Source organism: Oncorhynchus mykiss, chromosome 19, assembly GCF_057628025.1.
Source record: "Oncorhynchus mykiss isolate SJ-2025 chromosome 19, ASM5762802v1, whole genome shotgun sequence".
In the NCBI taxonomy this organism is placed as follows: domain Eukaryota; kingdom Metazoa; phylum Chordata; class Actinopteri; order Salmoniformes; family Salmonidae; genus Oncorhynchus; species Oncorhynchus mykiss.
Window position 1 is genome coordinate 16505943 of NC_143040.1, and position 26761 is coordinate 16532703.

Below are 26761 nucleotides of genomic sequence, written 5' to 3' on the forward strand. Positions count from 1 at the left end.
ATCTAACAAGACCCAAGTGATCCACTAAAATTGTTTAAGACCGTACACCTCACCTGTACCCCGACCTGGAACGAATGGGCCTGTGGAACACTTTCCTGCACCTCCTCGACCTCTGACCCTGACAGTCTTGTCAGGTGCCTTACCCTTCAGATCCTCAAGGCCCTGTGAGACATGGGAACACTACTTACCTGAGACGTCCCTGGATCTCCCTATGCCTCACCAGGCCCCTTGTTAGGACCCCTCTTGCCCAGCCCATTAGACATTGACCCACCTGACCCCTCAGGAAACCAGATGTCTACACCTCAACCAGCGGTACTGGAGCAAAGTTTGTCTGAGCACCCAGGTTGCCGCTGAGTTAGTCTCTTAAGTGACAGGGGAGTCTATGTACGGAAGTGAGAAGTCTATAGATCTATGGACCTCCAGCAGTATTCTTTTTTTCTTATCGAATGTAGAAACGGGGATGTTTCTCTAGGGGGCGGGGGGAAGAAATGTAAGATTATTGTATGATAGTTATTTTCTAAGCCACTGTTGTTAGTCCTACAGTGTGGTGAATTGGAATGGTAATTGATTATCTACCTTGCAACTACTTTGCGCTATTCTGATTGGTCAGATTTGGTTAATTGTTGGAAGAGAACAGGAAGAATGGCAGTTCATGAATGCTTGTAACAGTGTTCAGTTAACGATTTAAAAAACCAAAGGATAATCAGTCTCCATCCAGTTTGTATCCACAAAGAGAGTCATCCATCCACCATTGAAAGAACCATCAAATCCCATTAGTTTGTGTAACTATGTTTCCATCCACAGCTTTTATGTAAGTCACACGGTATAAAAAAACAGCTGTGATGGAAACAGGACGTTTCGGTACAATTACAATCGACATTGTGGGATATTTGTGTGTCGGTCAAATTAATTATGCAAAAAAATGGCAGTGGAAATATCTTTTGTGCAAATATTCATATAATAACCATCATATCCAAGAAAACTTGGAGTCACACAATGATATGGTGTGTGGTCCACTACGACTTGGTTATTGTGGGAAGTTTATAGAGCTGCAACAGGCCTGGCCTCGCTTTCCGTGGTTATGCTTCCAGGAACTGACACCGCCACTCATTTTTATCATACACATTTCAGCAACATGCTACAGATTAAATCAATTATGATGAACTTCCCAGGGTGGTGAAAGTGCACGGTGATGAGCTTGATGCTACTTTCCAAGAAATATCGAGGGGTTTATTCTGGTGACATGATGATAGATGCTTGACTACCGTTTGACAGATAAAAATCCATAATAATCTCATAATGTAGACTACCCCCATCCTCACTGTATCTGCCAGCTGTTTGCTAGAGCACACGTGCCAAGACCAGAGTAGGCACATTTGCTATTTAACGCAACAGTTTGTGACAAAACTATCGATAGAGTTAAAAATGTGATGGAAACACATTGAACTTGAGATTTAAAAACAAAATGTTTGTGAAAAAGTACATTTTGTCATCATGCACTGATTTGTATTGCGGATACAAGTCCCTTTGGTGGAAACACCACTGGTGGGAAGATTAGAAAAAAGATTTTAGAATATTCACATGAAAATCTGATGCCAATTGGTTTCAAACCTACAGTAGATACTGTATGGAATCACTTGGAATTTTCTGAATATTACGTATTATCAGAAACATTCATCAACAAATCAGATCTGTACATTTGTATTGCACTGATGTAGTCTTGTGATTAAGAGTTGAGAAAGAGCTAGTGTGTCTTTTAAATGAGAAAAGTGTAACCTGTGCTGGTTTCTGCCAGGAACCCATGGAAGAAGATCTCCTCGATCCAGTTCTTCAGTTCAGAGTCCTTCTGGACGTCTGAGTCACAGGTGTAGTAGTGACCAATCACATTGTGAACAAACCTATACAAAACCACAGGACAATATCAGGTATTAGCAAAACACCATGACAAAACACAGGACTGTTCTACCAGTTAGGTGCCTTATGAGTAGGGTAACTTGGTGATTTTTATTTTAACATTGTTATAAAGTGCACATGTTAGACTTAATAAAAAAAAATATATCAGAGGTTAAATAAAAAAATCATAAAAGAATCATAAATCTCATGGTGACAGGGAATGGAAGCTTGTTCTATGCAACAGGGAGGGGCAATTACATGTTTAATATATATTAACTAGGCACAGATGACAGCACAAAGGGCAAGATGGTAGAGACAACAATACATCATGCAAAGCAGCCACGACTGTCAGTAAGTGTCCATGATTGAGACTTTGTATGATGAGATGGAGATATAACTGTCCTGTTTGAGTGTTTGTTGCAGCTTGTTGCAGTCGCTAGCTGCAGCGAACTGAAAAGACGTGCGACCCAGGAATGTTCAGCTTCATTTAAAAATAATAATAATTGTGAAAACATTTGCAGCCTGTCTGTCTATGGGTAATTGGGTTGAAGTGTTATGCTTTTGACATCTAGTCAAATTGTTATGATTTGACTAGATGTCCAATGTTCCTTTACGAAAAAAAATAGTTAACAAAAAATTGGTTCACCATTTTAAAAAGAGTTCAGTTCACTTAACAGGATTGGTCTTAAAATTAGGTACAGCTTTTTAAACTTAATTAATCACTAATCATGTGAAATATATAATAATCTGGCAGCATGATTTACTTTGGAGGAACGAGTAGACTACAGTTTAGTAAACTGAGCAAAAATGTAGCTGCATGAACTAGCCTCCTTATAATGCACAAATCTAATTGTGCTGCCAAATTGACAGATCTTGGATTTTTTTTCACCACAAAACTCAAGAGACCTGTACACAAACTACCTGTGAACGATGTCCCACAACCTGAGTCCATCATCCCTGTAGAGGAAGTTGGGGATTGACTCCAGACCACGTGCTGTGATGTCCTCCGGCATACAGAGGGAGCTGTAGGTCAATGAGGCCACAGCTTTCTTCAGGAACTCCATCATCCCTGGACCTCCGACACTGGCATTCTTCAAGATGGGTTAAAGGGATAGTTCACCTTTTTTTAATCATGACATAATCTATTTCACAGAGCAAAATATCCACCCTTGTCTAAAGTTTATTTATTTATTTATTTATACAGGTTTTTTTCTTACATTGCAAAAATGTGCTGTTTCCATCAAGCCTGTTGGGTAATTCAGCCTCATGATGGTTGGATGGAAACATGGTTTATGTAACCAGTGAGAAAAACCTGTCACTTCTCTCCTTGTGTCATATAATTGGACATGCAGTTGGGTTCTAATGGCGATCAGTGTTTTAAATATCAAACAGGGTTATCAATGACAAAAAGTGTTAATGACAGACGCCAGGGCAGCTCTGTGGTTTAAGCGACAAAGACAGGTTGCCTGATATCACAAAAATGATGCACACGCATAGATGGCTGTGTGTTATGAGTCTGAACGGTCAGATAGCTAGCAACAATGACAAGAAGCTACCATGTGGGGAATCGCAGGTGGCTTGTTTCAGCTAGTTGCATTTTGTCCTTGATACCATGTCTTGTTTTTAGGTGTTTTAACTCATCACATCTATGCTAATATGGCTATGCTAATATGGATACAATTCTCTATCTAGCCAACAACTGTAACGATATATTTGAGAGACAAGTGCTTATTGTATTTATGTTTTCAATAAACATTTGGAGACAAAATAGAGTTAAAGTTGCCAATAATCCTTTGGCATTGACAGTTGTTTTGCCCTCAAACTGCGCATGCATCGGTTTTGTTGCTAAACAACCCTCCCGTTTAGGGCTGAGAGGTTCACAGAGATGTATCACAACAATGCCTGACACTTCAGCCTGATGATCAATTTACTCTACCGCGGTTTGTGTCGCTAGGCAACGCCTGACAGTTCAGCCTGATGATCAATTTACTCTACCGCGGTATGTGTCGCTAGGCAACGCCTGACAGTTCAGCCTGATGATCAATTTACGCTACCGCTGTCACGTTCTGACCTCTATTTCCGTTGTTTTGTATTTATTTAGTATGGTCAGGGCGTGAGTTGGGTGGGCAGTCTATGTTTGTTTTTCTATGTTTTGGGGCAGTTCTATGTTTTCGGCCTAGTATGGTTCTCAATCAGAGGCAGGTGTCATTAGTTGTCTCTGATTGAGAATCATACTTAGGTAGCCTGGGTTGCACTGTTTGTTTGTGGGTGATTGTCTATGTTAGTGGCTTGTTTCAGCACAGGTCTCATTTTGTAGCTTCACGGTCGAATTTGGTTTATTGGTTTTGTTACTCGTTTGTATAGTGTTCAGTCTTTCTTGATTAAAGATTTACCATGGACACTTACCACGCCGCGTATTGGTCCTCAGATCCATCTCGCCTCTCCTCTTCAGATGAAGAGGAGGACGGCCGTGACAGAATCACCCACCAACCAAGGACCAAGCGGCGTGGTAGAAAACAGCGACGACAGCAGCAGCAGCAGCGGCAGCAACAACAACAGCGGCCGGCTTCACAGGACTACACAACTTGGGAGGAGATAGACAGATGGGCCATCGACCCAGGGAGAGTGCCGGAGCCCGCCTGGGATTCGATGGAGCAGTGCAAGGAAGGTTACAGGAGAATGAGGTTGGCGAAGGCAGCAGGGCAGTGCGACAGGTACGAGAGGCAGCCCCAAATTTTTTTTTGGGGGGGGCACACGAGGGGTGAAGCTAAGCCAGGTAGCAGACCTGCGCTCACTCCTCGTGCTTATTATAAGCAGCGCGTTACTGGTCAGGCACCATGTTATGCGGTTAAGCGCACGGTGTCGCCAGTACGTGTCCATAGCCCGGTGCGCTATAGGACAGCCCCCCGAGAGTGTCATGCGAGCGCGGGCATCGAGCCAGGGCGTATGGTGCCTGCTCAGCGGGTCTGGTCGCCGGTACGCAGTTTTGGTCCGGGGTATCCTGCGCCGGCTCTGCGTGCTGTGTCTCCGGGGCGCTGGGAGGGTGCAGTGCGTCCTCTGCCTGCGCTCCGCTCGTACCGGGCGACTGTGGGAATGGAGCCTAAGGGAGAGGTGCGTGTAGTAAGCACTAGATCTCCCGTGCTTACCCACAGCCCGGTTCAACCTATGCCTGCACTCTGGCGGGTCCGGGCTAGAGTGGTTATCCAGCCTGGGGAAGTGGTGCCAAGGTTGCGCACCAGAGCTCCAGTGCTCCCCCACAGCCCGGTCCTTCAGGTGCCTCCTCCTAACCCCAAGCCTCCTGAAGGTCTCCCCAGCCTGGTGGTTCCTGTGGCAGCCCCACGCACCAGGCTCTCTCTGTCTCCTCCCTGCAGGTGGTCCTGTCTGTCCGGCGCCGCTGCCGGAGTCTCCCGCCTGTCCGGCGCCGCTGCCGGAGCCTCCCGCCTGTCCGGCGCCGCTGCCGGAGCCTCCCGCCTGTCCGGCGCCGCTGCCGGAGCCTCCCGCCGGTCCGGCGCCGCTGCCGGAGTCTCCCGCCTGTCCGGCGCCGCTGCCGGAGTCTCCCGCCTGTCCGGCGCCGCTGCCGGAGCCTCCCGCCTGTCCGGCGCCGCTGCAGGAGTCTCCCGCCTGTCCGGCGCCGCTGCCGGAGCCTCCCGCCTGTCCGGCGCCGCTGCCGGAGCCTCCCGCCTGTCCGGCGCCGCTGCCGGAGCCTCCCGCCTGTCCGGCGCCGCTGCCGGAGTCTCCCGCCTGTCCGGCGCCGCTGCCGGAGTCTCCCGCCTGTCCGGCGCCGCTGCCGGAGCCTCCCGCCTGTCCGGCGCCGCTGCAGGAGCCTCCCGCCTGTCCGGCGCCGCTGCCGGAGCCTCCCGCCTGTCCGGCGCCGCTGCCGGAGCCTCCCGCCTGTCCGGCGCCTCTGCCGGAGCCTCCCGCCTGTCCGGCGCCTCTGCCGGAGCCCCTCTGCCCAGAGCTGCTGCCGCACCTCTGTCCCGAGCAGCTGTCCTGCTGTCCCGAGCAGCTGCCCCACCTCTGTCCCGAGCTGCCCCTCTGTCCCAAGCAGCCCCTCTGTCCAGTGGGGTCATTGAGTAGGGGGGCCATGGTGAGAAAGCCACGGAGGCGGACTAAGACAATGAGGAAGTGGAGTCCGCGTCCCGCGCCAGAGCCGCCACCGCGGACAGACGCCTACCCAGACCCTCCCCTATAGGTCAAGGTTTTGCGGCCGGAGTCCGCACCTTTGGGGGGGGGGGTACTGTCACGTTCTGACCTCTATTTCCGTTGTTTTGTATTTATTTAGTATGGTCAGGGCGTGAGTTGGGTGGGCAGTCTATGTTTGTTTTTCTATGTTTTGGGGCAGTTCTATGTTTTCGGCCTAGTATGGTTCTCAATCAGAGGCAGGTGTCATTAGTTGTCTCTGATTGAGAATCATACTTAGGTAGCCTGGGTTGCACTGTTTGTTTGTGGGTGATTGTCTATGTTAGTGGCTTGTTTCAGCACAGGTCTCATTTTGTAGCTTCACGGTCGAATTTGGTTTATTGGTTTTGTTACTCGTTTGTATAGTGTTCAGTCTTTCTTGATTAAAGATTTACCATGGACACTTACCACGCCGCGTATTGGTCCTCAGATCCATCTCGCCTCTCCTCTTCAGATGAAGAGGAGGACGGCCGTGACAACCGCGGTATGTGTCGCTAGGTGTACATCTCAAAACGATAACCAGCTCAGTGTCAAATGTGTTACAGGCTTTGATTTTCCCATTTATGTTTTGAGGTAGGACTTAAGGCACATACAGTATAGCTCGTTAGCATGTAGGGCGTTAGCATGTAGAGTATGTGTTACACCTGTGCTGGTTGCCATCTTGTTAGTGGGAAGGTGTTTCACGGTGCTGGCGCAGGTGCTATTTAAGAATGGTCGGCCCAGTGCTCCAGATGTCTTGAGATATGTGGAGGGTCAACACCTTTAGGTGTGGTGCTCCCTATATGAGTTCTAGAAAAACATTCCTTTGTCTGATTTTAGTTTTTCTCCACCTTTTTGGTTTGCTTCTTGTCTGTAAGTTTGATGTGGGTTTTTCTTTTGTTTGCCTCTTCTTGGGCAAATTTTGTCGGAGCTCATGGTGGGTGTCTTTTAGGTTCCAGTTGTTGTTGCTAGTCAACTTTCAGTGGACACCCCCATGAGTGTCTTTCAGAAGCCCTCCTAAAACCCCACCTGTTTTGTTTTGGTCGTTGCTCAGTGACTCTGTTAGTTCCCCCTTCTGTTTGAGTGACATTTTTGCTGGGGAACGAAACAAAAGTTACGATTGTATAATCGTATAGTGTTTAGAAGGCCTTATTTTAGATGTACTTCACGTTGTTTAATCCGAACAGTTTTTAAATAAGTTAGCTGTTAATTTTGGAACGTCCAGAATAATCATTTTTGGAGAATGTAACAATGCTAGTAGAAATGGATTGTATCAGCGGTGCATTTATAAGCATGCAGAAAGCAGGGTGCTTATTTTTGAACACAGAGCTCTCTTATGCTTTTGAATCAGTTTCCACTAGCATTGTGACATTCCACGTGTATTAACGTATTATAGAACACAATAAGAATGGAATAGGCAGTACCTCTGTGAACAGCCCATTCTCTGATATGAGGGCCTGTCTAGCTAGAGTGTTGATCTGCAGAGTGTAGCGGAAGTGAGAGATCAGGAGCTATGGAGAAAGATGGAACAATCATACATGAAATTCACACCTAAAATTGCTATGTATTGTACTGTACTACAAACAACCTGCTGCTTCTTTCAATTACAAAAAATACATACAATGAATACATTTATTTCCAAATACTTCAGGTTCTCTTAATCATGTTAAAAGTATTGAGTTAATCGGAAAATGAAAACTCACACAACTGTAGTGTTATAACAGTTGAAAACATACTCAGTGTCTGCATGCACAGCAGTAGGTATGTACCTTGTAGATGGGATGCACCATTGGTAGGTTACGCAGTGTCGACACGGCAAACACCTCAGCCAGCAGGTGAGTCCTCAGCAAGTGAAAGTTCAGCTCGTGTTCCGCGAAGTCAGCGTTCCGCACAAAGATCTTGGCCAGGAGCCAGTCATACTCTGAGTCAGTAGGGAGGAAGATGGGGTTGTCTTCTCCAGGCTCCTGCTTCAGCTGTGAAAGGAAGCAGAACAATCATGGCTTGCTTCATTAATTGAGAATGTGTATATTGTTACAATTTAAAGACATCCGGAAGTTTTAATAGTTTTTTTCTTAAAATGAGTGTTGCCTGTATGGTTCATGCAGACGTAGGAAATAACATCAATCATGAAACCCCCAAATCCTTAGTTTTAGGCTAACAGTATATGCTTTTGCTCATGCTTTTTGCTTTCTGGTTAGTTTATTAGTTAATTTCTGAGCAATATTTATGTCCATTTATGGGACTCCTTTTGGTTCAAGAGAACTCCCAGTGGCAAACATTCTGTTAAGATGATTTAATTTGGGTTTCGGAAGTAAAGATCTCATTCTTATGTGAGATGTACCTGGATTGCGATGGGAATGAGCTTATCTTCTGGGGTCACATAGAGCAAGCAGAGAGGAGCAGCCAAGAAGTGCTGTTTCCCGTGGATCACGTTTGCAGTCACTCCATGTAGACGCTTGTAGTCAACCAGGAAGATGTTGCCTTTCTGTTTAGGTTAGGACATTAATGAGTTAGGGAGGTAGATGTGCCAACAACACCACCATGCCAAAGGAAGTGTACTGACACAATGTACAACATATTGTACTGTACCACACACAATTTCCAGAGGAAGAAACCACTAGAGCAATAACAGAACGATGAATGACATACATTACTCCATTTTTACAAACCTGAATTTCTGCTTCAAGGTTTTTCCCGAAAAGGGAAGCTTTCACCATGTCTTCTGTGACGGGGAAGTTCTCTGGAAGCTTGGAGCAGCGATGGATCATCATGGGGTTGAGGCCGTTCAGAAGCTGGTACCCAAAAAACTCGTCCTCCTTCCAGTTCTTTTCAACATATTCTAGAAAGAAACAAAAATGATCACGTGTAAAATGAAACTTTGTGCAAAATAATAATGAGATGCTAATGATTCCAGTGAGCTATTTGAATGCTGCCTTTTTTAAAGACTGAGACCAACTTACCATAGACGTCAGTCTTGTGTCCATTGAAAACGTGACTGAGTTCATCTAGGCTCTTCCATTGTTTCTTGTTGGTGGAATGAGTTTCTAGTTTGAGTGACAACAATCTGCCAGGATAGAGGAGGAACTTGACTTCAACATGAGAAAGATGGTGCAGTTGATTAGAGTGGTGCTAACAATGCCAGGATGTCCCCCAGGGCTCTGTGCTAGGTCCACTACTCTTCAACATCCTCCCCCTAGGGTGATCGACTCATTCACAGGCCACATATTCTTAATATTATGTGTCAATCTGCATTTGATTTGGTGAAAAGTTCAGCTATTTGGTTATAATGTCTGCTAAATGGTTAATGGGCTTGTTATTTGATACGATTTCAGGCATGATTTGAGTGGCTAAAAGCAAATTCATTTAGGAAAACCTTGCCTGAGGGTGTTATTACTGGCATCATTCCTATAATCCACGTTCCACCACAAACCTGATGGCCACATTCCCAACATCTCATAATATCACAATTACCTGAACTGGTGTAGGACAATCACATCTCATCTCACTGTAAAGGAAGTATTTTTAAAGGTGTGTTGGGGATATGCCAATAGAGATGAATAAATATCAAATTCATTTCCTGGTGCTGCCTCTTATGGTTCTCAACCTGGTTTCCATGTTCCCCTGGGGATACTTGGTCTATACTCAGGTGGTACTTGCGAAGACTCACAAGAGCATAGGCCTACAGGTAAAATGCACACGAGGGTGTATACTTCAGGGGTACTCTGGGAAGAGCAAAATGTGACTGTTTTACAGTAAGCAAAACCATTTTGAAAACCAGTGCTCCAACTTACGCTTCAACTGCTGTGAACTTGAACTCCAAGTCCTTGGTGAAAGAGAAGCGGACCTCAGCAGGGAGATCAGAAGCGCTGTCAACTTTCATTATTTGGGGTAGACCCTCGGCATATATACTCCAACTGAAGGGAATAGACATGGTAAATCAAGACGGGATACACAGCCTGTCGTTCACCATTACATACAAAATGGTAGCTTAGGTGACTTCACATGAATGTATCTGTGTTTAAGAGTTATTTGTTTCTTTGGAGTTTAGAGTTTATAGTTTAGAAAAAATGATGTGTCATTCCACAAATGCTACAACTATACACTAGCGTTTTTTTTAATACATTGTGGACCACTCAAATTGAGTTGAGACACTAAAAACAATCATAGTCAAACATGGTACAGTAGAGGTGTGATCTATAATACATTACCTCTGTACGCATAAACAGAAATCTGTACATAAATGGACAATTAGGCACTCATAAAGAAGTCTCCATTGGAGGATAAGTCACATTTACATAATTGCTTGAAGATGTCGTAATTTATTATTTTCATCTAGACTGTTAAAATAATATTTTTGACTGGACAGCTGAGGAAACACATCCTCTCGAATGTTGTTGTGTAACCCACAGTGAAGCAAGACATGAGCATATGTTTCAATGGAACCATTGTAAAAACAAAACAAGTACATAGATGTTTGAGGGAGTGTTTGTGTATCGACCAGTCTCAACAGTGAGAGGGGTCACTCCACATAAAACATGTGCAAGAGAGCTTCGAAATTGCTGGGATACAACTGTACGTACATAGGGCTCAGTCCCAAACAAGGCTATTATAGTTCTTTGTTTTTAATTTTTTATATTTAAACAAAGAAATAATAATAACCTGTTTAGTTTCAATTCATTTTCAGACTTGATTTTCTAGTTTAGATTCTGTTTTCCTTCGATTAAAAAACATTTCTATTTCATTTTTATATTATTTTGGTTTGAGTTTTTGTGTAAGGGACAGAAAGTAGCCTAGGCGTGGGAGGCTAGAAGACATTTATGTGTTGTTGGACTATAGTTTGAGTGTTTTTGGGGGATTTCACTTCTTGCCACTGGGGGGCAGTTTTAAATAAGGTGATGGGTCAGGTCATAGTCTCGGTTATATTTAAATTATGAAGTCAATCTCAATGTGACTTGCCCATGTTAACAGCAATCCATTGCTTTTATTTAACTTTAGTAGTCAAAACCACATTTTATTGGACACATTTACATATTTAGCAGATGTTTATCGCGGGTGTAGCGAAATACTGGTGTTCCTAGTTCCAACAGTAGAGTAGTATCTAACAATTCACAACAATACACACATCTAAAAGTAAAAGAATGGAATTAAGAAATATATAAATATTAGGATGAGCAATGTCGGAGTTGCATTGACTAAAATACAGTAGAATAGAATACAGTATATACATGAGATGAGTAAAGCAGTATGTCAACATTATTAAACTGACTACCGTAAGAAGAATAAAGTACCTTGACCTGACAGAAAGAGGGGGAAAAAAACATCAAATGAAGTCATTGCACATGTGTTAGCTACTAATAGCTAGTAAAAGTGGTGCACTAGCTGCCTATTTGAAACGTTGCCATTTTCCTGGCAGAATTGACCCATCCGATTCAGAACTTTTAAAAGCCATTTCCATTTTAGCCCAAAGTTTAGTAGAAAAACAAACTACAACTGAACATAATTTGATGTTTTTTGTTTTAGTTTGTTTTAGAGGCAAAGATAATAGTTTCAGTATAGTTTTTCAAACTGATTTCTTAATCATTTTATTTCAGTTTAGGAAATAGTTTTTTCATGATTAATTTTTGTTTCAGTTTTAGTTTACTATAATAACTTTGGTCCCAACAGTGTGTTTAAAAAGACAGTAGGTGACACATTTTGTTACTTTCGTGTTTGTACCACTTTAGTTCATTGCTCTCTAAAAGTGCTGATTCAAAAGCATTTGGATGTTGTTTTGAATTGTTTCTGCATCTTAGGAATTGAGTTTCAAGATCTCAGAACCAGCCTCTCACCGGTACACCTTTTGCCGACTCTGCAGCTCCTTCTTTCTCTCTTCTATGGCCTCTGGCCAGGTCTCATTGAATATCAGTTTACCTTATCAACAAAATGCCATAAAGTGTGATTATTTTCATGTTTTAGGGTTATTGATCAACATCTTAAACCATTTAAAGTATATCCACCATTATTCCATAAAAATGGCCCGTTTGACACATTTCATAATAAACTACAAATGACATTCAGCGAACTGATGTATAGTAGGCACAGCAGGTCTACTCAGAACTTAACCTAGACAATGATCTATATACCAACATACTGACCAGTGGCCTCCCTGAACATCAGCCGCTCATTGCCTGAGATCCAGTGGTAACAGGGGAAGTTGACTGTGTCTCCCTCTGGTGTGGTCACCACTACTTTAGAGCAGAACCAGTCATTGTTGAGGAAGCAGAATGGGAGGTACGGCTCTGATTCCAGCACCACAAACTCCAGATGGCCCAGGGAGGAAGGACAGAACACATCAAGCTCAATCACCTACAGACAGATAGATGACATGTTAGACTGATCCCAGCAAACAAACAACTTTCTAACAATGTTGACTAAGTTGAGCCTGTTTGTTTTGTTGTTTTTCAATTTATTTATTTTTTTATTTCACATTTATTTAACCAGGTAGGTTAGTTGAGAACAATTTCTCATTTACACCTGCGACCTGGCCAAGATAAGCAAAGCAGTGCGACAAAACGAACACAGGGATAAACAAACGTACAGTCAATAACACAATAGAAAAATCTGTATACAGTGTGTGCAAATGAAGTAAGGAGGTAAGGCAATAAATAGGCCATAGTGGCAAAGTAATTAGAATTTAGCAATTAACACTGGAGTGATAGATGTGCAAATGAGGATGTGCAAGTAGAAATACTGGTGTGCAAAAGAGCAGAAAAACAAAAACAAATATGGGGATGAGGTAGGTAGTTGGTTGGATGGGCAATTTACCGATGGGCTGTGTACAGCTGCAGCGATCGGTAAGCTGCTCTGACAGCTGATGCTTAAAGTTAGTGAGGGAGATATAAGACTCCAACTTCAGTGCTTTTTGCAATTTGTTCCAGCAGAGAACTGGAAGGAAAGGAGGCCAAAAGAGGTGTTGGCTTTGGGGAGGACCAGTGAAATATTCCTGCTGGAGCGCGTGCTACAGGTGGGTGTTGCTATGGTGACCAGTGAGCTGAGATAAGGGGGAGCTTTACCTAGCAAAGACTTATAGATAACCTGGAGCCAATGGGTTTGGCAACGAATATGTACCGAGGACCAGCCAACGAGAGTGTACATGTTACGGTGAGTGAATGAGGACCCAAAAGCGAATTAACTTAAACAGAGCTTCTTTAATAACCAAACATAGGTAAGCTCAGATAGACCGGCAGATTCCGACAGGACAGGACAAGGTTACAGCAAACATGACGATAGTCTGGTTCAGGCATGAAACACAACAAACAAGAATCCGACAAAGACAGGAGCAGAAACAGAGAGAGATATAGGGACCTAATCAGAGGGAAAAAGGGAACAGGTGGGAAAAGGGGTGACGAGGTAGTTAGGAGGAGACAAGGCACAGCTGGGGGAAAGAGGGGGAGAAAAGGTAACCTAACAACGACCAGCAGAGGGAGACAGGGTGAAGGGAAAGGACAGAAACAAGACACAACATGACAGTACATGACAGTACCCCCCCACTCACCGAGCGCCTCCTGGCGCACTCGAGGAGGAAACCTGGCGGCAACGGAGGAAATCCTCGATCAGCGCACGGTCCAGCACGTCCCGAGAGGGAACCCAACTCCTCTCCTCAGGACCGTACCCCTCCCAATCTACGAGGTACTGGTGACCACGGCCCCGAGGACGCATGTCCAAAATCCTGCGGACCCTGTAGATGGGTGCGCCCTCGACAAGGATGGGGGGGGGGGGGAAGACGAGCGGGGGCGCGAAGAACGGGCTTGATACAGGAGACATGGAAGACCGGGTGGACGCGACGAAGGTATCGCGGAAGAAGAAGTCGAACTGCGACAGGATTAATGACCCGAGAAATACGGAACGGACCAATGAACCGCGGGGTCAACTTGCGAGAAGCCGTCTTAAGGGGAAGGTTCTGAGTGGAGAGCCAAACTCTCTGACCGCGACAATATCTAGGACTCTTAGTTCTACGCTTATTAGCAGCCCTCACAGTCTGCGTCCTATAACGGCAAAGTGCAGACCTGACCCTCTTCCAGGTGCGCTCGCAACGTTGGACAAAAGCCTGAGCGGAGGGGACGCTGGACTCGGCGAACTGAGATGAGAACAGCGGAGGCTGGTACCCGAGGCTACTCTGAAAAGGAGATAGCCCGGTCGCAGACGAAGGAAGCGAGTTGTGGGCGTATTCTGCCCAGGGGAGCTGTTCTGACCAAGACGCAGGGTTGCGAAAAGAAAGACTGCGTAAGATGCGACCAATAGTCTGATTGGCCCGTTCTGCTTGACCGTTAGACTGGGGGTGAAAGCCGGAAGAGAGACTGACGGAAGCCCCAATCAAACGGCAAAACTCCCTCCAAAATTGAGACGTGAATTGCGGACCTCTGTCCGAAACGACGTCTGACGGAAGGCCATGAATTCTGAAAACATTCTCGATGATGATTTGTGCCGTCTCTTTAGCAGAAGGAAGCTTAGCAAGGGGAATGAAATGAGCCGCCTTAGAGAACCTATCGACAACCGTAAGAATAACAGTCTTCCCCGCTGACGAAGGCAGTCCGGTGACAAAATCTAAGGCGATGTGAGACCACGGTCGAGAGGGAATGGGAAGCGGCCTGAGACGGCCGGCAGGAGGAGAGTTACCGGACTTAGTCTGCGCGCAGACCGAACAAGCAGCCACGAAACGACGCGTGTCATGCTCCCGGGTGGGCCACCAAAAACGCTGGCGAATGGAAGCAAGCGTACCCCGAACGCCAGGGTGGCCGGCTAACTTGGCAGAGTGAGCCCACTGAAGAACGGCCAGACGAGTAGGAACGGGAACGAAAAGAAGGTTCCTAGGACAAGCGCGCGGCGACGGAGTGTGAGTGAGCGCTTGCTTTACCTGCCTCTCAATTCCCCAGACAGTCAACCTGACAACACGCCCCTCAGGGAGAATCCCCTCGGGGTCAGTGGAGGCTACTGAAGAACTGAAGAGACGAGATAAAGCATCAGGCTTGGTGTTCTTAGAGCCCGGACGATAAGAAATCACGAACTCGAAACGAGCGAAAAACAGCGCCCAACGCGCCTGACGCGCATTAAGTCGTTTGGCAGAACGGATGTACTCAAGGTTCCTATGGTCAGTCCAAACGACAAAAGGAACGGTCGCCCCCTCCAACCACTGTCGCCATTCGCCTAGGGCTAACCGGATGGCGAGCAGTTCGCGGTTTCCCACATCATAGTTACGTTCCGACGGCGACAGGCGATGAGAAAAATACGCGCATGGGTGGACCTTGTCGTCAGAGAGGGAGCGCTGAGAAAGAATGGCTCCCACGCCCACCTCTGACGCGTCAACCTCGACAACGAACTGTCTAGAGACGTCAGGTGTAACAAGGATAGGAGCGGATGTAAAACGATTCTTGAGGAGATCAAAAGCTCCCTGGGCGGAAACGGACCACTTAAAGCACGTCTTGACAGAAGTAAGGGCTGTGAGAGGAGCTGCCACCTGACCAAAATTACGGATGAAACGACGATAGAAGTTCGCGAAGCCGAGAAAGCGCTGCAGCTCGATGCGTGACTTAGGGGCGGGCCAATCAATGACAGCTTGGACCTTAGCGGGATCCATCTTAATGCCTTCAGCGGAAATAACAGAACCGAGAAATGTGACGGAGGAGGCATGAAAAGTGCACTTCTCAGCCTTCACAAAAAGACAATTCTCTAAAAGGCGCTGGAGGACACGTCGAACGTGCTGAACATGAATCTGGAGTGACGGTGAAAAAATCAGGATATCGTCAAGGTAAACGAAAACAAAGATGTTCAGCATGTCTCTCAGGACATCATTGACTAATGCCTGAAAGACAGCTGGAGCGTTAGCGAGGCCGAAAGGAAGAACCCGGTATTCAAAGTGCCCTAACGGAGTGTTAAACGCCGTCTTCCACTCATCCCCCTCCCTGATGCGCACGAGATGGTAAGCGTTACGAAGGTCCAACTTAGTGAAAAACCTGGCTCCCTGCAGGATCTCGAAGGCTGAAGACATAAGAGGAAGCGGATAACGATTCTTCACTGTTATGTCATTCAGCCCTCGATAATCTATGCAGGGGCGCAGAGACCCGTCCTTCTTCTTGACAAAAAAAAACCCCGCTCCGGCGGGAGAGGAGGAGGGGACTATGGTACCGGCGTCAAGAGCTACAGACAAATAATCCTCGAGAGCCTTACGTTCGGGAGCCGACAGAGAGTATAGTCTACCCCGGGGGGGAGTGGTTCCCGGAAGGAGATCAATACTACAATCATACGACCGGTGTGGAGGAAGAGAGGTGGCCCTGGACCGACTGAACACCGTGCGCAGATCGTGATATTCCTCCGGCACCCCTGTCAAATCACCAGGCTCCTCCTGTGAAGAAGAGACAGAGGAAACAGGAGGGATAGCAGACATTAAACATTTCACATGACAAGAGACGTTCCAGGAGAGGATAGAATTACTAGACCAATTAATGGAAGGATTATGACAAACTAGCCAGGGATGGCCCAAAACAACAGGTGTAAAAGGTGAACGAAAAATTAAAAAAGAAATGGTTTCGCTATGATTACCAGAAACAGTGAGGGTTAAAGGTAGCGTCTCACGCTGAATCCTGGGGAGAGGACTACCATCCAGGGCGAACAAGGCCGTGGACTCCCTTAACTGTCTGAGAGGAATGTCATGTTCCCGAGCCCAGGTCTCGTCCATAAAACAGCCCTCCGCCCCAGAGTCTATTAAGGCACTGCAGGAAGCTGACGAACCGGTCCAGCGTAGATGGACCGACAAGGTAGTGCAGGATCTTGAAGGAGAGACAGGAGTAGTAGCGCTCACCAGTAGCCCTCCGCTTACTGATGAGCTCTGGCTTTTACTGGACATGAAGTGACAAAATGACCAGCAGAACCGCAATAGAGACAGAGGCGGTTGGTGATTCTCCGTTCCCTCTCCTTAGTCGAGATGCGGATACCTCCCAGCTGCATAGGCTCAGCTCCCGAGCCGGCAGAGGAAGATGGTAGTGATGCGGAGAGGGGGGCAACGGAGAACGCGAGCTCCTTTCCACGAGCTCGGTGACGAAGATCAACCCGTCGCTCAATGCGAATAGCGAGTTCAATCAAGGAATCCACGCTGGAAGGAACCTCCCGGGAGAGAATCTCATCCTTTACCTCTGCGCGGAGACCCTCCAGAAGACGAGCGAGCAAAGCCGGCTCGTTCCAGCCACTGGAGGCAGCAAGAGTGCGAAACTCAATAGAGTAGTCTGTTATGGATCGATTGCCTTGACATAGGGAAGACAGGGCCCTGGAAGCCTCCTCCCCAAAAACAGATCGATCAAAAACCCGTATCATCTCCTCCTTAAAGTCCTGATACTGGTTAGTACACTCAGCCCTTGCCTCCCAGATTGCCGTGCCCCACTCACGAGCCCGTCCAGTAAGGAGAGATATGACGTAGGCGACACGAGCAGTGCTCCTGGCGTAAGTGTTGGGCTGGAGAGAAAACACAATATCACACTGGGTGAGGAACGAGCGGCATTCAGTGGGCTCCCCAGAGTAACACGGCGGGTTATTGATTCTGGGCTCCGGAGATTCGAAAGCCCTGGAAGTGGCCGGTGGATCGAGGCGGAGATGGTGAACCTGTTCTGTGAGGTTGGAGACTTGGGTGGCCAGGGTCTCAACGGCATGTCGAGCAGCAGACAATTCCTGCTCGTGTCTGCCTAGCATCGCTCCCTGGATCTCGACGGCTGAGTGGAGAGGATCCGAAGTCGCTGGGTCCATTCTTGGTCGGATTCTTCTGTTACGGTGAGTGAATGAGGACCCAAAAGCGAATTAACTTAAACAGAGCTTCTTTAATAACCAAACATAGGTAAGCTCAGATAGACCGGCAGATTCCGACAGGACAGGACAAGGTTACAGCAAACATGACGATAGTCTGGTTCAGGCATGAAACACAACAAACAAGAATCCGACAAAGACAGGAGCAGAAACAGAGAGAGATATAGGGACCTAATCAGAGGGAAAAAGGGAACAGGTGGGAAAAGGGGTGACGAGGTAGTTAGGAGGAGACAAGGCACAGCTGGGGGAAAGAGGGGGAGAAAAGGTAACCTAACAACGACCAGCAGAGGGAGACAGGGTGAAGGGAAAGGACAGATACAAGACACAACATGACAGTACATGACAGTACAGGTTGCAGTGGTGGGTAGTATATGGGGCTTTGGTGACAAAAACGGATGGCACTGTGATAGACTGCATCCAGTTTGCTGAGTAGAGTGTTGGAGGCTATTTTGTAAATGATGTCGCTGAAGTCAAGGATCGGTAGGATAGTCAGTTTTATAAGGGTATGTTTGGCAGCATGAGTGAAGGAGGCTTTGTTGCGAAATAGGAAGCCGGTTCTAGATTTCATTTTGGATTGGAGATGCTTAATATGAGTCTGGAAGGAGAGTTTACAGTCTAGCCAGACACCTAAGTATTTATAGTAGTCCACATATTCTAAGTCAGAACCGTCCAGAGTAGTGATGCTAGTCGGGAAGGCGGTTAGCGATCGGTTGAAGAGCATGCATTTAGTTTTACTAGCATTTAAGAGCAGTTGGAGGCCACAGAAGGGGTGTTGTATGGCATTGAAGCTCGTCTGGAGGTTTGTTAAATTCCAGAATGTAGCTTTAATTCGGCATTTGGAAGAGTACAGGGGGTTTAATACTTTGTTCACTAGGTACAGACCACACCTTCAACATAGTTTTAAAGATTTTATTGTAAGGGAATGGGTAGTATGTGGAGGATGAGGGTTGCAGTAGGTATCTCAGAGGGAGTGAGGTCTAAGAGGCTTTTATAAATAACCATCAACCAGTGGGCCTTGCGCCGGGTATACAGAGATTTCCAGTTTACAGAGGAGTTTAGAGTGCAGTGACTTGTCCTATAAGGAGCATTGGTGGAAATCTGATGGCCGAATGGTAAAGAATATCTAGCGGCTTGAGAACACCCTTACCTAACAATCTCTAAATTATGTCTCCGTAATCTAGCATGGGTAGGATGGTCATCGGAATCAGGGTTAGTTTGGCAGCTGGGGTGAAAGAAGAGATTACGATAGAGGAAACCGAGTCTAGATTTAACCTTAGCCTGCAGCTTGGATATGTGCTGAGAGAAGGACAGCGTACTGTCTAACCATACACCCAAGTACTTGTATGAGGTGACTACCTCAAGCTCTAAACCCTCAGAGTTGGTAATCAATGACACATCCATAACCTGAGCGGAAACCAGATTCCATACCAGAGAGAATACTACAAGTGTTTCCAACACTTTTAATAACAGTTAGGATCAGCATGAGCTCCCACTTTAAATAAAGGAAGCACTGTGGCTGCCTTCCAAGTGTCGATGACAAGTCCGGACAACTCATTTAACTGAGCAGCCGTGAAACAGTGATCACTAAGGTTATTACAGAAAACACCAGTATGATACTGTGATGGACATTTTTATAATGTAAAGAGACAGCCTTGAAAATGTTAATCTTGTCTTAGTGTCATAAATAATCATTGGTTCCCCATCTGGCAGAACACCCAGAATATGTTCTTTCAGTTAAGATAGGAGACTGTGCCAGACACATGCCAGAACCAACTCTATCAACTATGTAACATGTCTGTAACCAATAAGGGATAATGGGACTGCCCAGAAGAGAGAGCTCCTAATCTACCATTGTACTTGGTGCATTGAGTTGGTTGGAACATCTCCAGTGCGCTGGTAATGAAGGATTATTCATTTAATATTGACTTCGAGTGTCCCTGAGTAGAATTTCCACTACAATACCTATCTGGATTATTTGTGAGGATAACATCAAGGAGAGGAGCCTTTTCTGGGTGTTTGGGGTTAGTAATGATCTGAGAGAGATTTAAGGAGTCCCATTGTTTTAAGACTTGGGCCGGTGGTTTAATCATGTCCCCGTTTAGGTCACCTATCAGGACAAATTCATACTTACTGTAAGGGCCCAGGAGAGAGCTTAGGGCAAGTAGGTTACAGGCCAGTGCTGATGGTGGACAATAACAACCAGCAACAATCAACAAAGAGCTATTTGAAAGCTTAATGCTGAAAACCAGCAAAACCAATTGTAAGACAACCGAGCACTGAAGGTGTTCTTTGGTAAAGATTGCCACTCCACCACCACTGGAAGATCTGTCTTGCAGAAAAAGGTTATATCCAGAAAGTTTATCAGTGTTCAGAACAGTCTTTCTTAAACATGTCTCAGTAATGCACATTTTCAGATATCATCCGCAGTAATAAAATCAGGGCATGGCAGAGGACAGTGTTGATTTTTTATGACATTTGAATGTGCATCAGATGTCAACAAGATCATATTGTACAGCAATTTTATCAGCTAACATGAATACAAAGCCAGCGAGAGAGGGTTAGAATAGGATGGGAGGCCCAGAGTTGTGAGTGTTGGAACAAACATTTTCTGTCCCATGGTCGGGTAAACGAGCTGGAGAACGAGAGCTCTTGGTGTAGTGGCGAGGTTGTCCATAGGGCGCTAAAGAGCAGGTGCTCTTAGTGGAGGTACGTGGTTGACTGCAGGTGCTGGAGGAGCGGGTTTCCCCTGAAGTTGGAGGCATGGTGATTCCATTGTGGAGGAGTGATGGGATAAGGTGGGGATCGGAACTTTGTGTTTGGGAAAGGAGTCCTGTTCGGGGCATCTGGCTTGTGTAGTGCACATCCCAAAAAGTCAGGACTCACATATAGTGGTTCAGGAACAGAGAGTATAGGGGGCTCGTGGTAGATCTTGTGGGTTGGATCGGATGTAACTGTGGTAAATCCTGGGGTCCAGCTGCTTAGGAGTTAAACTATGTGGTCAGGCAGCTCTTGGCGAGAAGCAGTGATCAGCAGAAACCTGTTGTATTCGGCGCATGTGACAACAAAAAATTGATGTGATTTGATTTATGAATGATGGAGGCCACTGTGTTCCTGGGGACCTCCAATGCTGCAGAAATGTTTTGGTACACATTCCCAGATCTGCGCCTCAATATATTCCTGCCTCGGAGCTCTACGGACAATTCCTTCGACCTCATGGCTTGGTTTTTGTACTGACATGCACAGTCAACTGTGGGACCCTACATAGACAGGTGTGTGCCTTTCCAAATCATGTCCAATCAATTGAATTTACCAAAAGGTGGACTCCATTCAAGTTGTAGACATCTCAGGGATGATCAATGGAAACAGGATGCACTTGAGCTCAATTTCGAGTATCATAGAAAAGGGTCTGAATAGTTATGTAATTAAGGAATGTGTTTTTTTGTAAAAATGTCCAAACCTGTTTTCACTTTGACATTATGGGGTATTGTGTGTAGATTGCTGTGAATTTTTTGAAATTTAATCAATTTTAGAATAAGGTTGTAATCTGACAAAATGTGGAAAAATCTAACTGGTCTGAATACTTTCTGATGGCACTGTATATGGAAAAGCACGTTTTAAAATTCCAAACAATTGATTGGAACAGACGACTCTCGGTCTATCAACAGTTTTGGGGGACAGTCCTACTCCACATATACTTCCACACACAGATGGATTGTGGTGATCGGTGGGGCATACCCAAAGGAAATTTGGGGGATGCATGCCAGCAAAGCCACTACACAAAACAACACTAAACAATACATTCATTGCACTATAACGGTGATGAACAGTGCCCACAAACCTTTAGGGCCTACATAAAGCTGTCCCAGGAGCAGAGTCCCCACACCTTGCCACTGCTACACCTGGCTATCAACGGAGCCTTGTATGGCAGTGAATCAGTTCATTCAGCATCATTTGCTGCCTTTAAAAAAACATAGCTGATATGGCTGACTTGCTTAAATTAATGTGGTTCCTACTGACAATTGAGGTGTGCAAACTATGGCATAAGGGGACTGACTACAAGCAAATAAGAGGCAATCAGATCATTTCGATTAAGATAATGAGTGAGCTAGGATGGACCTAGTCAATAACTTTTTGTTCAGCACTTTTGAAATGTACAGCGGCAGAATTCAGAACATGGGCCGTTCTTACAGTGTTCTCCCTGTACACCAAGTCAGAACAGTAAGATAAATAAAGGGTGCATATAAGCATACAATGAAAGCTTTTACAATATTTGATGAATACATTTCTCTGAAACAGATTAGCAGCTAATGTGCACCACCAAGTCAGAACAGTAGGTGAAATTAAGAGGGCAAAAGAGACCAAATTATTAAGGTGAGGCACATGGGCTTCTAACAGCTTACTACACAACATACACTTAGTATTACTTTCTTAGCTACAGTATACACCTCTCTCTGGCATATTACATCATGTATGGAGCAGCATACAATAATTTTTTGGGACTCTTGTTGTGCTGTGCTCATTTGAACAGGAAGGTTGCGCGGCGGTCCTTCGTGGGCAAATTTTGTCATCAAACGTTGTCAAAGTCTGGCATTCTCTGGATTTATTGTGCTTTCAAGACAACTGGGAACTTGGGGAAAAAAACAAGGTTGAATCATGATGACCTCAGTGATCTTCAGGTCGTACCTCTAGAAAGAGGTTGTGATTGTGATGATCAGCTACTGTAGATAATGTGATTTCACGTAATTTTATCTGTGGCCAAAGACTTTGAGCCTTCTTGGATAGGCACTTATAATGTAACTCTATGGCAGCACTCAATAGGCTTGAATTTTCGAGTTCTACCACTACCACTAGCCACTCACAGCGCAACTAGAGAACATAACCAACCCCTATGCTCTGTATTTTCCGCTGGCTGCCCCACCACCACAGAAAGCACTGAGCTAGGCTGAAACACCTGCATTTTGGAGCTGCCTTAGTCAAGAAAGCAAAAAATAAGACATTTAAGTATGGAGGCTTTATTACCTCAATAATTTTTTATTTTATTTTGCATTGTTTTTGCTAACTATACTGCTCAAAAAAATAAAGGGAACACTTAAACAACACAATGTAACTCCAAGTCAATCACACTTCTGTGAAATCAAACTGTCCACAGGAAGCAACACTGATTGACAATAAATTTCACAACAGGTGGAAATTATAGGCAATTAGCAAGACACCCCCAATAAAGGAGTGGTTCTGCAGGTGGTGACCACAGACCACTTCTCAGCTCCTATGCTTCCTGGCTGATGTTTTGGTCACTTTTGAATGCTGGCGGTGCTTTCACTCTAGTGGTAGCATGAGACGGAGTCTACAACCCACACAAGTGGCTCAGGTAGTGCAGCTCATCCAGGATGGCACATCAATGCGAGCTGTGGCAAGAAGGTTTGCTGTGTCTGTCAGCAAACCTAGCATGGAGGCGCTAGTACAGGCCAGTACATCAGGAGACTTGGAGGAGGCCGTATGAGGGCAACAACCCAGCAGCAGGACCGCTACCTCCGCCTTTGTGCAAGGAGGAGCAGGAGGAGCACTGCCAGAGCCCTGCCCTCCAGCAGGCCAAAAATGTGCATGTGTCTGCTCAAACGGTCAGAAACAGACTCCATGAGGGTGGTATGAGGGCCCGACGTCCACAGGTGGGAGTTGGGCTTACAGCCCAACACCGTGCAGGACGTTTGGCATTTGCCAGAGAACACCAAGATTGGCAAATTCGCCACTGGTGCCCTGTGCTCTTCACAGATGAAAGCAGGTTCACACTGAGCACATGTGACATACGTGACAGAGTCTGGAGACGCAGTGGAGAACGTTCTGCTGCCTGCAACATCCTCCAGCATGACCGGTTTGGCGGTGGGTCAGTCATGGTGTGGGGTGGCATTTCTTTGGGGGGCCGCACAGCTCACCAGAGGTAGCCTGACTGCCATTAGGTACCGAGATGAAATCCTCAGACATCTTGTGAGACCATATGCTGGTGCGGTTGGCCCTGGGTTCCTCCTAATGCAAGACAATGCTAGACCTCATGTGGCTGGAGTGTGTCAGCAGTTCCTGCAAGAGGAAGGCATTGATGCTATGGACTGGCCCGCCCGTTCCCCAGACCTGAATCCAATTGAGCACATCTGGGACATCATGTCTCGCTCCATCAACTAACGCCACGTTGCACCACAGACTGTCCAGGAGTTGGAGGATGCTTTAGTCCAGGTCTGGGAGGAGATCCCTCAGGAGACCATCCGCCACCTCATCAGGAGCATGCCCAGGCATTGTAGGGAGGTCATACAGGCACGTGGAGGCCACACACCCTACTGAGCCTCATTTTGACTTGTTTTAAGGACATTACATCAAAGTTGGATCAGCCTGTAGTGTGGTTTTCCACTTTAATTTTGAGTGTGACCCCAAATCCAGACCTCCATGGGTTGATAAATTTGATTTCCATTGATCATTTCTGTGTGATTTTGTTGTCAGCACATTCAACTATGTAAAGAAAAAGTATTTAATAGAATACTTCATTCATTCAGATCTAGGATGTGTTATTTTAGTGTTCCCTTTATTTTTTTGAGCAGTGTATGATGTGACACGTACTAATGCCAAAATAACATACAAAACAGGAACCCACCCCCCCTCCCTTGAAATAAAGCTAGAATTTATTTAATTGGGGCTCAAAACATGCCCAGGGGGCTCAAAACATGCCCTGAATGTTGATTCTCAACTGGGTATAATACAACTTTTTGGAGAACTTGGCTGACAGTTTTTGGGATGTACTCTCTCCCCTTGTTCCAACCAGTTTAAACCCCCCTAGTGTCTATGTCTGCACCCCTGCAGATATCGAATTAGCATAAACAAAAATCCCCATCAAAATCCATCAGTTTAAGATAGAGATCATATTTTGCATGGGCTGCGTCTCAATCCATCGCATCCACCGATGTTCAGCATCTAGGGTGAAAGATGGCAGAGCTAGAGCTGTGTTTGTCAGACCACGAGACCCCAAAATCTGTCTTCTCACAAAAACGTCTGTAGCTTCCGAACAGTTTGGCCTACAAACTATGATGAACCCTCTATGGAAAGATGAGACTATCACAAACATGTGTTTTGCTCTAGGAAGCCTGCAAGCTTCACAAGACTAGATTAAAGGTAGCGGGGAACCAGTTACAAAAAATGAATGGAAGTATATATGAAGATAGTTTAGTGCCTAAAATAAGGGGTTAAATACATGTAAAAATCATACATATAAATAGTTTCCTGATATTTCTTATATCTCTCAGATATAGGACAGATACTTCAGAGCACACTTCCTTTAGATAATCTGTTCATCTATATATGAAGTTTTCTATGGGCTAAGAGCAGTAAGGCCAAACTCAATGTTTCATCAAATATTTTTGGGTGTATAAAAGGGGTCCTACAATTCTAATAGCTAAATTATCCTGGGTATGATCATCTTAAACAATTCCACATGTTAGCTTGGTATATGCTAGTCATAAGAATGAAAATGATGTGAATGGATGTATATTTTGTCACCCAAATGGACAGATGGTCAAAGGAAGGAAAGTTGTGGCAATGGGTTACTCACAGCCCCTCGGCGGTGGCCCCCAATGAATCTACTTTTGGGGAGGCAGATGCGATGGCTTGAATCCATTGTGCCACGGAGATGTATATAGATACTGTTCGTTGTGCCGGCGTACAGCATTTCTCCAGTGAACACCTCTGCTTTGTAAATAACACTGTTGTCTCTACTACAAAGCAAGTTCAGAAGACAGAAATACGATAAATATATGATACATTCAATATTTCATTTATACTGATGACCAATCCCTTTTGTTTAGCTATTGTGTCAGAATGAGGCCACAGGATGACCCAAAGGGATCGTTACCTTACCTACAACAACAGCACGGAAACATTGTTAATGTGGAAGGCAACCCGTCTGCCTAGGGAGACAATTACAGCAGGGTTATTCAAATCTTACACTACAAGGACCAGACTGCTACTGGTTTTCTGTTATATCTGATGATGGATTGCATCCACCTGGTGTCACAGTTCTAAATCAGTTCCTGATTAGAGGGGAAGAATGAAGAATAAAAAGCAGTGGAACTGGCTTCGAGGTTCAGATTTGAATTTAAGGGCCATTGGCTGCATTTACACAGGCAGCCAAATTCTTATCGTTCAACCAATTATTAGCAAAAAAAAAGCTGATCTGATTAGTCAAAAGACCATTTAGTGATAAAAATATAGAGTAGAAAAATAATAATTCTGAAGCTACATGGATGACACTCAGAGCCACAAATAGTAACTACAAGTATGAAAATTAGTCAACACTTATTGCATGCTATATTCAACATTCAACAGCAAAGTCAAATGAAAAAGGAACATGGGATCAATCTAGTACGTGACAAATAAAGAACTTTATAAATATATCTAGCTCATATAAGATTTCAGCTTTCTTACCCCGATATGATGCAGTGAATTAGCAGTGAGAAATCAGAGTTCCACTGTACTCAGCACCTCAGACATCACGGCTCTTTTATATGGTTTACATATGTCTTGTTTGTTCAAACATTCATTAACAGAGAAGAAATGAGGAAACAAAAATCATTTACTTATGATTCGTCATAGTTTAGTCTTTTAGCAGACATTGTGTTCGTTACAGCTTACACACATTCAAAGTTAGCTCATATCCTGGTTAAGGTCTTATAAGACGTTTAAGGCCTTTAAAATCAAATCTAAATGTATTTGTCACATGCTTTGTAAACAACAGGTGTAAACAAACAGTGAAATTCTTACTTACAGCCCTTCCCAACAATGCAGAGAGAAAAATAATAACATGAGGAATAAATACACAATGAGTAATGATAACTTGGCTATATACACG

The 26761-nt window shown here is 45.2% G+C and overlaps 1 protein-coding gene across 2 annotated transcripts in view; it reads right to left on the reverse strand.

The window, feature by feature from the left end:
* Nucleotides 1–26436, reverse strand: part of LOC110514910 (hydroperoxide isomerase ALOXE3-like) — a 34159-nt gene extending 7723 nt beyond the window's left edge. Inside the window, exons 1-13 of one of the 2 annotated variants that reach the window (XM_090210258.1) lie at nucleotides 26338–26436; nucleotides 25771–25820; nucleotides 25466–25628; nucleotides 12186–12396; nucleotides 11880–11961; nucleotides 9843–9965; nucleotides 9012–9115; nucleotides 8721–8890; nucleotides 8393–8536; nucleotides 7821–8024; nucleotides 7476–7562; nucleotides 2815–2984; nucleotides 1777–1898 (exon numbers count right to left, since the gene is read on the reverse strand). In XM_090210258.1, the coding sequence (XP_090066384.1) occupies nucleotides 1777–1898; nucleotides 2815–2984; nucleotides 7476–7562; nucleotides 7821–8024; nucleotides 8393–8536; nucleotides 8721–8890; nucleotides 9012–9115; nucleotides 9843–9965; nucleotides 11880–11961; nucleotides 12186–12396; nucleotides 25466–25628; nucleotides 25771–25793 (1603 nt within the window). In that variant the 5' untranslated portion in view covers nucleotides 25794–25820; nucleotides 26338–26436. The remainder of the gene's footprint in view (nucleotides 1–1776; nucleotides 1899–2814; nucleotides 2985–7475; nucleotides 7563–7820; nucleotides 8025–8392; nucleotides 8537–8720; nucleotides 8891–9011; nucleotides 9116–9842; nucleotides 9966–11879; nucleotides 11962–12185; nucleotides 12397–25465; nucleotides 25629–25770; nucleotides 25821–26337) is intronic. The other variant, XM_090210259.1, reaches the window with a different exon arrangement.
* Between the last annotated feature and the right edge of the window lie 325 nt (nucleotides 26437–26761).